The 16,288-nt window shown below is 37.7% G+C and overlaps 1 protein-coding gene across 3 annotated transcripts in view; it reads left to right on the top strand.

Moving 5' to 3' along the window:
• SLF1 (SMC5/6 complex localization factor 1) overlaps positions 1-11,633 on the top strand; it is a 40,185-nt gene extending 28,552 nt beyond the window's left edge. For all 3 annotated transcript variants that reach the window (XM_075136548.1, XM_075136547.1, XM_075136549.1), the window contains 6 exons: positions 1,225-1,370; positions 3,236-3,405; positions 3,893-4,026; positions 6,004-6,096; positions 6,490-6,672; positions 9,160-11,633. In XM_075136548.1, coding sequence (XP_074992649.1) covers positions 1,225-1,370; positions 3,236-3,405; positions 3,893-4,026; positions 6,004-6,096; positions 6,490-6,672; positions 9,160-9,644 — 1,211 coding nt within the window. In that variant the 3' untranslated portion in view covers positions 9,645-11,633. The remainder of the gene's footprint in view (positions 1-1,224; positions 1,371-3,235; positions 3,406-3,892; positions 4,027-6,003; positions 6,097-6,489; positions 6,673-9,159) is intronic.
• Positions 11,634-16,288: the final 4,655 nt, after the last annotated feature.

The raw sequence follows: 16,288 nt of genomic DNA, 5'->3' as shown, positions 1-16,288 counted from the left end.
TCAGAGCTGTTACAGCCTGCCTTAGATCTTAGAAGGCCAAATCAGTTGGAACTTTGTAGTATTTAAATCAATGGAGCTTTTAGTATCTACTACTATTGCCATCGCTCCAACGTATTTTCTAGCTTTTATATAATAGAGAGAATCTTGGATATATATTTCTGTAAGACTTTCTTACTTTCCTATACACAAAGGGAAAATTACACTTTCTATGCTCTCCTTCACTGAGAGCATTCACAAGAACAACATTCACAATCTGGTTATAAAGAGTAAAGATTCTTTGACCTAGTGGTGATCACTGCTGCTCAGTTCAGTCCATAGCACTTAAAGCCCAAAGAACTATTGCAGAGTTCTCCTAAATTCTGTCACTCTTAGAGTAGAAAACATCTGTACTCTCAAAACTTGTGTTTCTGTTTTGATTGAGTCTACAAATCAGTTAATGTATGAGGACTTCTTAGCAGAACGGAATATTCCCTCAATACAGCACAGACCTTCTTCCTCATGGCAGACCTTGCTTTTCACCTGTTTCAGTTGCTATTTTGACAAAATTATTTTGCTGAAATCATAATGCAAGTATGACCCTAAGAAAAATCAGTCATTCTGTCTCCTTTTCCAAAAAGAAGAGCGATAGGTCAGACATATGCCTGATACGTATTGAGATAGATACAGATATAGATATATATTCTGCCACTGCCTGTTTTGTTTTTTTTTTAAACACTATGAACTATTTGGTACATCTGAATGGGCTTGAAATTGCTTACAGTCACTTCTAATGTAGAATTTATAGGTCATCCTGCATTACTTGCAGATTTCTTTGTTCCTGTGTTACACATTTTATCTGAATTATGTTTGTATTGTGTCACTTATAGATTTGAAAGATGATCACTTGCATAACTTCCCAAATAAATAATTTCATTCTCAGAATCAAGGTGTAACTTTTACAAGATTGTATTTAGAGCATTTCTTTAAAAAGTTTCACATAAAAAATGGTGCTTTGCCTTTTAAAATCTGTTGACCATTCTCTTAGAAGCTGGTCTTATTATCAGATGATGGATAAAATCTTTTTTAATACGAGTATTTTTAGTAAGTCTCATGGAGAATAGCTTCTGAATCTGCAACAGCAAAAGAAAAAAAGTCTGGAAGAGCTATCTTCTAGATAACTTATGATGTAAGGTTTGTATATTCTCATTTTAAGGCTCTTTTTTTTTTCCCCTTTCTTTTATCCAGACTTTTCGATACATGAATTAAAAATGTTCATTTGTTCCATACCATCCCTCTGGCTTCAAATGTTTGTTGCAGAAGCAGTTTTTAAAAAAATGTGTTTACAAAGGAATATAACTATTTCTACAGAACCTCTTTCTCTTCAGAAAATAGTAAGTAACTCTTCTACTCCTTAATAACCTATCATACTTAAGTATTTTACAAGTAATTGGTTTAATGAACGTCTTGGAAAATATCTTTCTTTTGTGGTCTAAGATCCTGCTCATTGCATGCGTTGTCTTCCACCTGTAGATAGACTCTGCATTTAAATTTCTCTTTGCCCGAGATCTGGGTTCAAAACAATGGTAAGATTTTTCTTGCCAGAGAATTTGTAACACCTGATTAATTTGTTTACATGCAGTTAACATGAAAAGTCACAATGAAAGCTTTTTAAAATAATCTCTGATGTAAATACTTCATTGCAATGTTACATTTGTAATCAAGGAAAATGCCAAATACGTTGTGGTTTTCCTTCAAGTTTTTTGAAGACGTGACAGTCTATTATTCTACTGGGTCCAAGCATTTGTCACATATAAGATTTTATGATTTTGAACCACAGTGTATTCCTATTAATTTCTCCTCTTAAAAACTTCCTCCTACTTGCAAACCTTTTCCTGCCTTCAGATCACAATTTGTGATAGTTGGTGAGGAAATACATGATGAAAGTTGTGAAAGAAATTCTCAAAACCATGCCTACAGGCAGGATGCAGGCAAATCAGGGAGATCACACAGTAATGACATGCCCTAACTTAGAGCCTTGTTTAAGTAATCTTAATACTAACGACTAAACAGAATATGGAGCCCATAACTGCTTCTGTACGTCCTAAAATTCTACAGGTAGAGTCAAAGGAGAACAAATTTACATTTATACATTTTCCATACATAAGTTTTCCTGAATTTTACAGGAGTTTATTGTGAACAGAGATCATTGTTTATTAATACATGGTGTTTAAACAGAGCTCGAACAAAAGACTGTCAGAATTTTCGAAATAAAACAACTATATATCTAATATTTAACGTATGTTGCCAACACATATGCAGCACCAATTGCTATTTTTAGTATTGCCATGACTACTGATCACTCTCTGCAGCTACTTAAATGTAAATTTTTGTAGTGCTTGAAACAAGTTCATATGCTTTTTGTGGCTTTCCTTAGCATTACTGTGCCTCCTTTCTCGCTCCATACAATAAATACTAACTATCATCCAATTTTTTCCATACAGTGTCTTATCAGCTAGGCTTTTCTGTGGGTTCAAGTAGTGCCCTCCTACTCTCTGGTGGTAAATGTGCAGTGAAGGTGCAAGTAAGGTGTCCCTCACCCACTGCAAGTTGCCTGCAGAATCTACAGTGATCTGCTAGATACTCAAAGCCTTCTTTAATATCTTTCTTCGTTGTGTAATCATTGAATGAGTCCCCTCACTGGACTTCTTCCTATGCTTTTGCCAAACTGCAGAAACTTACGTGACTTTTTAAAATGAGCGATATAGGTGGGTTGGAAGCGCTGTACTACTGGAAAGAAGCTGAAATATCTACAACGTCCAAAGCTATCCTAATAATGAGAAAGCACCTAAGACATAAGTAGCTTATTGCCTTTGCAATGCTCAAAGGCTTAATCCAACCCTCACCTCGGAAGAGATGAAGAAGGGGAATGAGTATTTCTTTACCAAATTGCTTCCTGAGTTTTGCTCCCTGGGTTGGGAGCAGGAAGGTCAAGAATTTCCCACTTTCTGGCTCAGACACAACCCACTCAGCTGTGAGGCCAGCATAAAAGCATGAATTACAAGAATATAAAAAAGATTGCAGAAGACAACTTTAAACAATCTATGTATGCAACCATTTAGGGATGATATTTTTAAAAACTTAAATACAGCAAGCTGTGTGTGGTGGATTACAGCTTTCCATGAAGTGCAACAACAGAAAATGACTGCATTTTAATTTGCTCTATACAAAGTCATTGAAAATGTTACTTTTGCAACAGGTCTGTTCCTATTCACTTGCTTTGCGAGAGGTAGGGATGCATCAGACAAGAAAGATACATAAAGCAAAGAAAAAGAAAATAGGGCAATGGCCGTGCCCTGAGTCTCAAAGGGCATTACAGATGCTAAATGTTGATAAGCAGAACCAAGTCAAAGTGCTGCCTGATCTACCGTAAGTAATACCTATAACATCACCAGTTTTATTCTGCTTTGGGGGACAGCTTCTGACCTGACACATTTCTTGAACTTTATATGACCTGTTTTGTTGTCTATAAATTACTGCAACTGGCAGAAAGCTCCATGATAAACCTGTAACACCTCTGGGCTGGGGTTCCCCCTTTCTCCCCATCCTCCATCTCAGTGTATATGCAAACTGATGTAGTTGTATTTTCCCAATATTAAATTTAAAGTGTACATAGAGAAGTTGAACTGTTCGTAGAATTACCTTTAAAGAAAGTTTAATTGTGGGTAATTTAATTTTATGACTGTTTTAAATACAGTTATAATTAAATGACATAGAAATTATGTAATGAAGACATTTCAGAAATAACTCTGAAATGGATAGATCTAAGTATGCTCTATATACACATTTAAAACATATACATTATCTTAAAATAGAAAATAGTGATTTTAGACACGTCCCCTTTGCTCTCTTTTAGTGACTTAATCTTTAGTAAGTGCCCTCCATTGGCAAAGAAGCTTAGAGCAAAAGCGGAAGATGAGGCTTCATACACCAAAGAGAATTGCTGCCTTTTGGCTGAAGAGGTGCATTTTTACAGGAGAAACACTAAAGGTATTCATATATCTAATTTATGTTAAGAACTTTATATGGTTAGAATCGACAGTTTCAGGTTTAAAAATCTTGTCCTGATGAATTCTGAACTAAAATGATGGCTTATGCCCAAGAATTATTTTCTTGTGGTTCGTGTTTCTTTTTTCCGATGTCTATTTAAAAGGAGGAATTGTATATATATATGGTGGAATAAAGCTGCCTTCTTCATTCCCCTCCCCCTCCCAGATATTAAATACAGCATACAGCTTGTGTGAGCTCATTCCAGTCTTGCCCGCCTTACTTTGCTAATCCACCTCAACCTGTGCTTGGTAGGATCAACGTCTTCTGATTTGAAAGTATAATTCAGTCTTCATCTCTTTCAGTCCTAGACATTTTGTGAACAAAGACTGAGGAGTATGCTATGTTACATAGCTGTGTTAAGCATATGGACTGTTTTCTTCCAGGCATTCAGCCCAGACTATGAAAGGCATTTGGCTTTTGTCTTAGCTATACTGGAACCCAAGTACCTAAGGAATAAAACAGCACTGCAGTAATTCATTCAGTTCCTACTTATTACACAAATTTAATAAATCGTACTCTACATGCGCCTTTACCTGAACAGAATTACTTGCTGGAACTACTTTTTGTCATCTTCATTATCAGAAATTTACCTATATCACTTAAAACACAACTATATTAATCATGGCACTCAAGAGAAGGCTTGGAAAAACTGGCAAAAAGCAAGCTGGGATTGTTCAAAAAATTAAAACCAGAATTGTATCACAAACACTGAAGGACAAAAAAACCCTCACCCTCTTTTGGGATTTAAGAGAGCTTTAGTAATAGAGCCAGACCATGCATTTTTAAAATTGGTTCCCTTTCTCTGTATTGCTTTTGCAAGTAAAATTGATGTGAATTATTACATGCTGACTTCTACAAAGAAAAGTGAGCTAAAGGACTAGGGCAACGGAAAAAAAAAATCAAACTTGTTTTTTTTCTATTCTTCCCCTGCCAAAATTGTAAGTAGTATCTTCTGTTGAAAGAATGAGTATGGAGCTGACAGATTTATATAGTGAAGGTATTAATATAACAAAATATAGCATGTAAATCTTATCGCAAAGGCTGAGAGATTTAGCCTGAGATATTTTTCATTTCTAAGATGTTTGTTGCATCATCTTTCACCTGGCATCAAGATTTTCCTCTGGCTCTTGTTCAAACCTAATCATTTAGTGAAAGCAAAACAGCGTTTAGAATGGGTCTGAAGTTTTTATCATGCAGAAACTAATGGTGTCTTTACATATAAGCAGCAGTTCTCAGTTGCTTGCTGTTCAATTTTTCACACTTCAGCTTTACATGGTACTAAGGCTTGGTATTTTTTTTCCAGGGGATTTTCTTTTTTTTATTATTATTATTCGGACCCCTTCATTTATTTCTCTCTCTTTCCCCCCTCCCTTGCTACTGTAGCCAAGTCAGACAGCCTATTGAGAAACAGCAAACCATCTGTTAACGGATTTGAAGTTCTGAATTGTACTTGAGTGTGTAGAGGCACTCGTGCTTAGCCAGAAACATTCATTTGAATTAAGCTATAAATGCTGTGTAAAAAGAACCATACATTTTAACGTAGGTTCATGAATAAATTTAAGGGAGGGCAACTGCACTCTAAAGTTTTATTGCTTCAAAACCCAGTATTTTTGGTGTTCTGTGATCACTTGGTGCTTTTATAGTGTGATTGAAGCTTTAAACCTTGAACTGGGGGGAGATAATTCCTGTGTTAAACCGTTTGCAATACAATTTCATTGCTGGATCTCTGGTGGAACAGAAGCTCTGTGGGTTTTTTTTGAATTTTCTTAAAAGATTGTTAAACAGGATAAAAGAAAATCTTACTCATTATTGAATTTTCTGGCATATAGCCAGGTCTCCTCGTTCCAGGCACTTTGATTATTTTCTTTAGTTGCTATCTTGCCTAGTCTAGTGTAATCTATTAATTTTTTATGGTAGGAGAGACAGCCCTGCATAAAGCTTGCATAAGTAACAAAGTGGAGAGATTGATACAGCTTCTCTCTTCCCCTGGAACAGACATTAATGTTAAAGGTAAGTTATTAATTTTCTCTACCAAACTAAGACATTAAGCCAGATAAAGAACTGTATTAATATCTGTTTGGTAATAAAGTTTGTATTTATACTATTAAAACTGTCTTTGCTGTTTTAAACAACACAAAATGAGGACTTTATACCAAAAATTGAGGGAAGGTTAATTTATAGCTAAAGTGTGTTTTAACATCACATTTTCTATTGATTTTTAAAAACGCTATTTGATTTTTTTCAGATGTTTTTAAGTAGAATTTCTTGCTTTGCAATCACAAGCTGCCACTGTAGCCATGATGAATACTAAGAAGTAAAGTGTTTTGCTGTCTAATGAATTACATTATTAACATTTTAGTACTACTTCTGCTGTTTTAAAACTTCCCTTGATTTATAATTCAGACTATGCTGGCTGGACGCCTTTGCATGAAGCCTGTAACCATGGCAGCACAGTGTGTGTCCGTGAAATTTTGCAGCGTTGTCCAGAGGTAGACCTGCTCAGTCAAGTGGACGGGGTGACTCCTTTGCATGATGCACTGTCAAATGGACATGTAGAAATTGGCAAGCTGCTACTTCAGCATGGGGGTGAGTGCATTTATGCTAAACTGGTGTAGGGAGATTATCCACTGTTCCGCGTCCATGTGAAGTTCGTGGTGTTTTTCTTAATAGTTGCTTGTAATACAATGTTATTACGAAATACTTATTTTAAAACATTTTTAAGCCAAGTTGTTCTGGTCACAGTGAAAATAATACTGTTTTCACACTTATCTTGATCAGCTGAATATGAAATTAAGCAGGATTTTCACATTTTTTTCCAATATGGTAATGTTTTTATTCTGCATTTTACACCATATGCATTGTAACTATATTCTCCAAACTCATTAATGAAGATAAAGATTACCTAGTCGCCAAGCAAAGCTAAGGATTTTCTTTTTGTTTTGATCTATTTTTACGACGATGCAAAAATAGATCAGTAAATCTCTATATAATCATGGATTTCAACATAAATTTGTTCAGCATTTATGAAAATTAATGTGATGGTCTTTGAAGAACACAATTAGCTTGGTAATTAGTTTAAGAAAGGAATCTATATTGTAATTGTGATAACTGCTGTTTAGGGATAATAGTGGGAGGGATGCCTTCGTTTCTAAAAAAAGATACATTGCCCCTTAGGCAGATACATTATAAATGTTTTGAACAGTATTTTTTGTTCAGTGACAGGGAACTTGCATCTTGTCTTGAAATATATTGTATCAATACACAACTTAGCATGTTTTTTTAAAAACAACTGCAAAGAGTGGTCTTGCATATCAACTCTCCTTTCTTGTAATTCGTGTACTAAAATGAGTATTTGCGATATCCTTACCATTGGCTTACTGCGTCAGTTTAATTTCTCTGCATTGTATGCAGAGTCCAGATTTTTTCCATAAAAATCATTCTGCCTATAGCCATGAGGCAGAAGAATGCACTGTATTTAGATGGCCTATTACTTAATTAAGGTAGAGAAGCAAAATTTTATTTCACTTTCGGCATAAGACCCTCTGTATTTATAGTCTTCTTCTGCCCCCTAAAGGCTACTTCTGTGTCTGTTGTGCAAGCACCGTCTCATAATCAATACGTTCCTCTGCAGTTCTACCTCTGTGTTTGCTGAGCCTCAGTTCTGTGGCTCCCAGGTGTTTTATATATCTACTGAACCATGCATCTGACATGCCAAGCCAATACCTGGGCTCAGTTCAATCGGTCTAAGTGATGCAATAGCCAATATTATAGTAAGCCCAGCTCCTCAATTGGAAATGGCATTGCACTGACAGATGTGCATTTTTCCTAGGCTATTGTGAAGAATAGGTAGTGGATGATCCTGTTGTCCTAGGGGAAGAGCTCTACTTGCACTTGCATTCATCAAGGTTTTCTGGCAACTATAAGGCTGCGTGTACCCTTATCTTTGCCTTTGTCACACTCTGGGTTTTGGCCTTTCAAATAGCTGACAAGACTGTGGTAGAAAGCTTGTTACCCATTCAGTGTGGATTTACTCAGCTCAATAATTTAGAAGACATCTCTGCAAAAACTTTTTTCACTTTCTTTCTCTAAAAAACCTTCAGCTTGCAAAATTTAATTATATTGCATAATCAGTGATGGAGTAAAACAATACAGCTTTAATCACAGCAAAGTTGAATCCTCTAGTATGTAATGTGGTGAATTACCTTTTGTAATTAAAATGTATTTCGGAAAATGTTAAAATTGCATTATTACTTTAGCATAGTAACCCAAATTTACCTAAGAAGACTCCTGATGTGTTCATCTTTGAAAAACCACCTGCAGTGTATTAACTGCCTTCATTTTTTCTTACTGATGCGGCCTTTCATAAACTTATCAAGACATCTGTAAACTATTTAAATATTAATAGCTCCATTGTACTAATAAACAGGAAATACCAAAAGAATGTAGTATAACCTGAACAAGTAAAACATGTCCCATTTACTTACTTCAAATCTATTTATAAAAGTAATTAATTCCTGCATTTCAGAAACCTGTTAAGACCAAATTCTGAAACTCAGTTGTTAGGGGCGACTAGGATTCCTGCCTCAATAGTTTACCTTGCTGCCTAGCCTAGGACGAGGTTGACCACACCATTCAGAAAAGTAAAATAAAGACCATCATAGTAACGTGTCTTTAATTTGGAGTCAGTGTCAGCAAACAACCTGGTCTATAAAATACATAATGGAATTTAACAACAGTAATAACGTTTTTACATACTCCATGTATCATTACTTGAAATTTTAGGATAAGCAACATTTGAATTTCTTTTCCGTTTCTATATAATAATCCTTGGCTTTTAACCTAGCAAAACTGGGAAGAAAATTAAGACAATATCGTAAAGAAGCTGTTAAAAAGGGTCTCTCTACATGTTCTATATTGTATTGCAAATGTGTAACTCATCAGTTACATCAACATCATTCAGTACGAAAAGGATTTTAAACAGACTCCAAGCTTCTGGCAAAAACCAAACCAAAATCTTGTTTGGCTGCCAAATCGAGTGTGCTGTTATTACTAATGTTTATATTTTCCCTGCAGGACCAGTCCTTCTACAGCAGAGGGACTCCAATGGAAAATCGCCACTGGATTATGTTGAGTCCGTAGCAGTGAAGCAAGAACTTTTGAATGTTGTTCATCCAGAAGAGGACATTGAAAGCTTCTCTGAACGCACAGAACAAGATTTTTGCAGTCAGCAGAGAGAACTGTGGTTGATTTTATATAATAAGATGCTGCTGAATTTTTGTTCAGTTTATAATCTGTCTTCACCCTTTACTTTAACTCTCAGAGAGGTAGCTTGTTCAAATGTACTTCCAGTAATGGCTCATGATAACTGTAAGATGAAAAATACATTTTCTGCAGATTGGTTAGTAGATACATATTTTGGAGAGCTAGAAACTTTTCAAAAGCTACCACAGTTTCTTCAAGAAATATCTGCAAACATGTTTTTTTTCCCTGGAGAAGAGATGAAGGCTTTATTAGCAACTCTGGAAACTATGGTAGAGGCGTATCAGCTCTTTACTTAAATCTTTTTAACACTTAGCTTCCAAACAAGTCACATTGGTTGAATCTTGACTGTCAACCCTTGGTATTGGGCTAACTTCTTTTCCAGCAACTAAAGAAGTACAAATTTCACAGCCCTACATGAGCCCTACATGTTAGTCTCTCCCATGTTGTTAATACTGTCCTCTACCAGAACCTGGAAGTCAGATGCTTTGATTCAGTGCATTTTTTAGGTGAAGTTTTTCAAATACCAATGCCTTTTAGTTGTCTGACAGATCTGGATGCCTGTGACCACCTCAGAAGCGTGCTATATCATTTGCACTAAGTTAAACTTTTTATTTTCTGTCCTGGAAATCTTTGCTACCCATCTCACGCCATAGTTCACTTTGGTTTCCAGAGGTAGTGACCCTGAAGTTAAACCAAGTTGAAATACTACAACAAACAGTTTTTCCTTCGGAAAGGCTTGTGCCTTGTTTTAATACCCTTTAATAAAACTGATATTATAAATATCTGTCATTAAACAAAAACATACAGAAAAGCAAGTTCCTTCTATCCATTTTTGTTTTATGTATCCTTGTCTTGTAAAAATTAAGATTACGTTGTATAAATTAATTACATCTTGTACAATTCAAAACAGAAGGTAGCATACCTGTATTTACAGAATCTGTACTAGCATTTCCCATGTCTTTGTTAGTTGGATAGAAATGGTCGACAAAGGTGTGTGGAAAATCTCCCTCCTCAGCACCGCGGCGCTGTGGCCACCTCATTTGTGCAGTGACTGACTTGAGGAGGCTGGCCCAGGTACTCGGGTGGTTTGCAACTCCAGTGGGTACCACTGGCTAGAGCTTTAAAACGATCAAGTCCTCTTTCTGCTTCCCGGGACGGCGGTGCTGCGAAGGGCCAAGTCCACCCTCAGCATAACCGACGGTGTCCTTGGCTCTGCTCTGACTCGTGTTGGCTTGCAGTGGTTTGGTGAATCCATTACGCTGCGGTGTATAAAATGACCTGGTAACACTCCTGGGATTCCCTCAACTAAAGATGCCGGTGGAAGCAGTGGCACAAATCTAGTTATGTTGGCAGGGGAATTTACAAAGGATTAGACGAGACAGTTTAAGTATGTACTGGGCATCAGATTCTGACACTAAGTATGGATCTCCTTAAAAATTACACCCATTTAATGTTCTCCATTCTGTGAATACATGCAAACTGCACATGATAAATCCTCTAAACTAATCCTCTAACCTAATTTAGGATTGTGTGCTTCATATTCTATCAGATGGTCCTTTTAATTAATTAAGAAAAAGAGAAAATCCTGTGCTGTTCTTTAAAAGTCCTGAGGCTCGTGGAGCAGCTGAACTACCCAGTTGCGCTGCATGGGGTGGGGGATGCGGAAGAGTTACGTGTTCTGGAGAGCCCTTATTGCACGTTTGTGCAGCAACTGCTCTTCCCGCCTTGCATCTTCGTAGAGATCCGGTGCCGAATGCATTTCAGGCGAGCGTCTGGGAAGAGAGGCACTTCTGAGGGAAGTTCATCCCTTCCCCTTCCAAGGGAAGAGAAGGAAGCGCTGCTTTAGGATGAGGATACCTGATTTTCTTCTAACAGATTCAGCAACAGATCAGGAGTAATGCAAAACCTTAGCCGTCAAAAGGAAGGTACTAATTAGCAGCGTTTCCAACACCAGTTCTACTGTAATAGCAATTTATAATATTAAAAAAAAGAACCCTAAAAGAAAGGGTGTGGATAATAGCAGCTTCTGAAATTGATGTTGCTTGACTAGAGGGAATAAGTTACGTTGATGCAGCTGGCCTGCAGCACATTGAAACTTCCATTTAGCCTTTCTGCAGCTGAGATATATGATCTCATCGCAATTAATCCACCGAAGATGCTCAGACTGAGTTGGTCTTGGAACCAGACCTTCATTACAAATGTTCAGTGTTTATTAATGACTGATTATTACTTTTATACATAGATGCAGAACAGCCTGCTCGAGCAGAATAAAGGGTCAGCACATACCGGATTTGTTTCTGTTTGTGCACTTCTGATTTTTCTGTAGTAATAAAGCAACACCAAAAAACCCTTTGTTGTATATGAGATGGACTAATAAATGCCAGTATTCCCTGTCACAGGACGTGATGAGAGAAGTGTTATGTACATACTTTCTAAAGAATGCAAAATATGCATTTAGGTTGGCAATATTAACATTTTCTTTAGTCATGAATTTGATAGGTAATTGGGAATTTAAAATATTTGGGACTCAGAGAACCACAGAAAAGGAATTCTGGTGGATCTGGAAAAGCAAGTGCTTTTTTTCATATCCATACCTAATATAATAGCTTAGTGACTGAAATGAAAGCAGGAAAAGCATTATTTTGGTCTGATAAAAAGAGTGATTCTGCTTATATATGCAGGATAGTCCCACAATTATTTGCTACTATGTTGCTAAGACAGGAAAAAAAGCACAAGTATCATTTATAAGTAAGTTCTACTTACCTGTTTAAACTAACTTCAAGTACATGTTTCCAAGATACTGTAAAGAAAAGTATGCTAAATGAACATTATTAACATTGCAAAATGAAACATTCAAAAGTTAGCAAATGTCTGAGTTAATATTCCACATATAGCCCCAACTTAAATATTGTCTGTGTGCATCATCAGTCTTTAATTATATGGTGACACAATTTTGTTCTCTGTAATGTTCTCTCAGTTTAAGGATTGTATACTGAATATTTTCCTGTTATTTCCCAGTTAGGCTCTTAACAGGGTTCAGTTTTATACATATTCAGTTTTATATATACTCAAGTTTGCAAACTCCATATCCTTAAAAAATCTTACGTGTATCTCAGTCATATTTAACATAAAATTATGTGCTTCACCTAATTTATTAAAGAGTACCTGTTCTCTTTCAGAATAGCAAAACTTTCCTGTTAAGTCATGATTGCAATAAAGTGAGATCTATTAAGCGATTAAACTGTCTGCTTTTTTAAATCCCTCATGGTATGTAGGACATTTCCCACCTCCTGGCTTAGTTAAAAGAACAAACAAAATCAGCCAGCCAGCCCCCTCCCCTTCTCCCTGTGCCCACGTCTCACACGCCGACATGCTTCACAGGCGTGAAGGTACGTCTTCATCCTCAATCCATCCTGGTTTTCCAGGCCTTTAAAAAGTTCGTCATTTCTCTCCACCTTCAGCATACGGTTGGAGAATATCCCTTTTGCACGTGCAGCAAAGCTGCCCAGACAGGCGAGTAACAGTGCTCAGCAGCACGGTGCTTGGCAGCAGTAAAATGGAAGGTGGAGCACACTGGGATATGGAGTTGGGAATTACAATGGCACGCAGAGATGTTGGTCAAGCTTCAAAAGTTGCCAAAAAAGTTGCATCAAGCCAAATTTCAGTGTTACGTTTTCTCTGACACACACTCCTTGTTTCACACTACTGCCATTGCTAGGTGTGAAGCACATCAGTTCATGTGCAAAAATCTCCGATATTTGTAAAACGTTTTACAGAGTGTTTCTTGATTTCAAAATGGTCACACTCATTGGCAAATAAATCACTACTGCCAGTATACTAGGGGTCTGAGCTCAGGAGTTTCGCTGTTGATTTTTTATTTTTGTTTAGGAGCGAAGGTTAGCTTATAAGATTTAAATATTCCTGTGGCTTCAATAACCATTTAAAATCTGTTATAACACAGAGGAGGTTCAAACCTCAGAGCCTGAGCTCCCTTTGAACTCTCTAAATAGTCCTTAAGCTCTTTCCTGCACCACCGACGATCCTGACTGATGCTCAATTGCTGCATTGCAAAAGGGCAGCACCACAAATGCCCAGTGCAGGGTTAGCAGCAAACCCCTGCCTCGTGCCCCTGCTCCCGGCACCAGTGAGGCCGCACCTCGAATGGTGTGTTCAGTTCTGGGCCCCTCACTACAAGAAGGACATGGAGGTGCTGGAGCGTGTCCAGAGGAGGGCATCGAAGCTGGTGAAGGGCCTGGAGCACAAGTCTGATGGGGAGCGGCTGAGGGAACTGGGGGTGTTCAGCCTGGAGAAGAGGAGGCTGAGGGGAGACCTCATCGCGCTCTACAACTCCCTGAAAGGAGGTTGTAGCGAGGTGGGGGTCGGTCTCTTCTCCCAAGTAACAGCGATAGGACAAGAGGAAATGGCCTCAAGTTGCGCCAGGGGAGGTTTAGATTGGACATTAGGAGAAATTTCTTCACCGAAAGGGTTGTCAAGCCTTGGGATAGGCTGCCCAGGGACGTGGTGGAGTCACCATCCCTGGGGGTATTTAAAAGACGTGTAGATGAGGCCCTTAGGGACATGGTGTAGTGGTGGATGTGGCAGTGTTGGGTTTACGGTTGGACTTGATGATCTTAAGGGTCTTTTCCAACCTCAGTGATTCTGTGAATCTATGACAGACTGCCCCTTTGCCTATACATTCAAGAACCACACTGAGCCTTTTTGCCTTGGCACCATGCCGCACCGCCAAGTGGTCACGAGCACCTGGTAAATTCAGAGCAACCCACCGCCAGGGTATTGCCAGGTAAGCACAACCTTTGTTGTGTGGTCTTTCTTACATTTAACTTCACGGGCTGCATTAAGACAACTCTTTTTTTAACAGGGATCCAATTTATTGACTGAACCAAACCAATCTGTATCAGTGGTCGTTTCATCACCTCCTGTGCCACAGGCAGACGAAATGCAAATAACTGTGTATTTACTCTGTTGGTGAAACACGCCACTCTGAGTGCCAATCCCAGAGGAACACCATGAGAAACATTTCCTGCTAGTGATTATTCCCCAACGCATACTGTTTAAAATCTGTTAGATAACTCCTTTTTTAATCTGTTAAATGCACATTAAATAATTACAATTATCAAACTGTAATATATAAAGATCCTTATAAGTTCATTTATCATCGTATTTACGATATGAAAATGCTTCTTCAGGAAAACAGCTCTAAAAATTACACTTTTTGCAAAATACTCACCTCTGCACTCATATTCAGATAAAGATAGTGGAAATGCAGCTAATTTATCATCCAAACTTGTAATCTCTGTGAAAAAAAAAATACAGATTCTGGTTTGTCTTAGAAGGTGCTTTAAGTCAGGATATCAATAGATACTATTATAGTAGCATATTTTAGGCTGTTGAGTAAATGCACAATACCTTCTTTTAAAAAAGTATGAGCTGAGGACTACTTAGCAGACTTTTTCCTGCAGGCAGGCGGGGAACCCCGTGCAGAAGAGGTGAAACGGTAAAGCTGCAGAGCTCCAGTAACGCTGTTTACACAGGCATCCTTGAACCACGTGTTTGGAGAGCTTGATTAAATTGCTCAAAAAATAATTAGAAATATTGAAAAACAATGCTTTTATCTGCCTAAAGCTGATTATAATATACATTAAAAAAAATTAGAGCATTTTGTTGGTTTTTAACAACATTGGGAACTACTGTTTCCACCCACATTCAAAGAGACTGCTGGCTGGAGAGGGATGGAAAGAAAGAACAAAGAAAGAATGGTGCAAAAACATGACGCTCAAGTCCGGTTAAGAAATTGAGATCCAGCTTCAGGGTTCTTTCGATGCAAATTTCATTAATCTTTCAGGGGAGCTATCTTATTGATGCTGGAAAATTGTCATTAATCTTGAAGGTAGGAGAAGTGAAAATAAAACAGTGGAGGAGTGAACAGTCAGCTTACACAAATTCTGAAGAGTGCTGACACAGGGAAGTTTACCTGTTGTGGCTTGTCACTTGTGGCTTGTCACAGCTGAAGTCTAATTAATCTCATTTTTGTCTTACCTAAATGAGCTTGTCTACATTTGCTAAATGTCATAGTTTTCCAGGAGAGTCATGTAAAGAAGGCCTCATTCTTTTTCAACTCCCAGCGCACCTAAATCACATTGCTCTCGTATTTAGGAGGAGTGGATGTTTTGCTAAGATATGTAACTATCTGTATACCAGCTCATCTGTAACCAATGGTGCTTTTGAAAATTCAGGGAAGGCAAAGCTAAGTAAAAAAAATTCAATTAATTTAGAGACATCTGTATTAAAAAATCCTAAAACTGCAGTGTCTGTAATTCAGCTTGTTGGTTTGTTATTTGCCTTACTTACCCATTTAGTCTTGAAATTTGACATTTGCTACTTCTCAGTAACGCTCCAACTCCCATTTTCTTTAATGATGCTATCTACCCCAATATATACGTGCATGCCTGCTGAAATTTTACTCTGAGAACAAACATGATCTGGCAGTTTGAGGTGGTCAACCAGTCACCACTTTCAGCTGTTCAAAGCACGCCCTCTCTGCGCGGGGGACGTGCTATCTATAATGGCTCTTGAACTACTGAAGACTGAACTTCATATGGATACCATGTGGACTGACGATAACGTATCATCTTCCCTATCAACCCCTTCTGATTTCAGGAGTGTTCGTAGAACACGAAGAAGAATTACTTGTTCCCTGATGGGCCTTTGCAAACTCCACACCAAAAAAGCAGGGAGGGAAATGATGAGATTAAATGATAGGTACACTTATCAAAGGCTCTAGCATACCTGTATTTATAGGGACTTCACCGCCATTATTAAATTAAGGTGGTTTTTTTTTTTTGCTTTTGTTTTGGTTTTTCAACAAATCCAGAAAAATCCTTTCAAGCGCATATTGTGCCACAGCAGCACCAGGTTTAAG

This window comes from Calonectris borealis, chromosome Z (genome assembly GCF_964195595.1).
Source record: "Calonectris borealis chromosome Z, bCalBor7.hap1.2, whole genome shotgun sequence".
Classification (NCBI taxonomy): Eukaryota; Metazoa; Chordata; class Aves; order Procellariiformes; family Procellariidae; genus Calonectris; species Calonectris borealis.
Note: the sequence above shows the minus strand (reverse complement) of the source record. Positions and strands in the feature narration are given on the sequence as shown.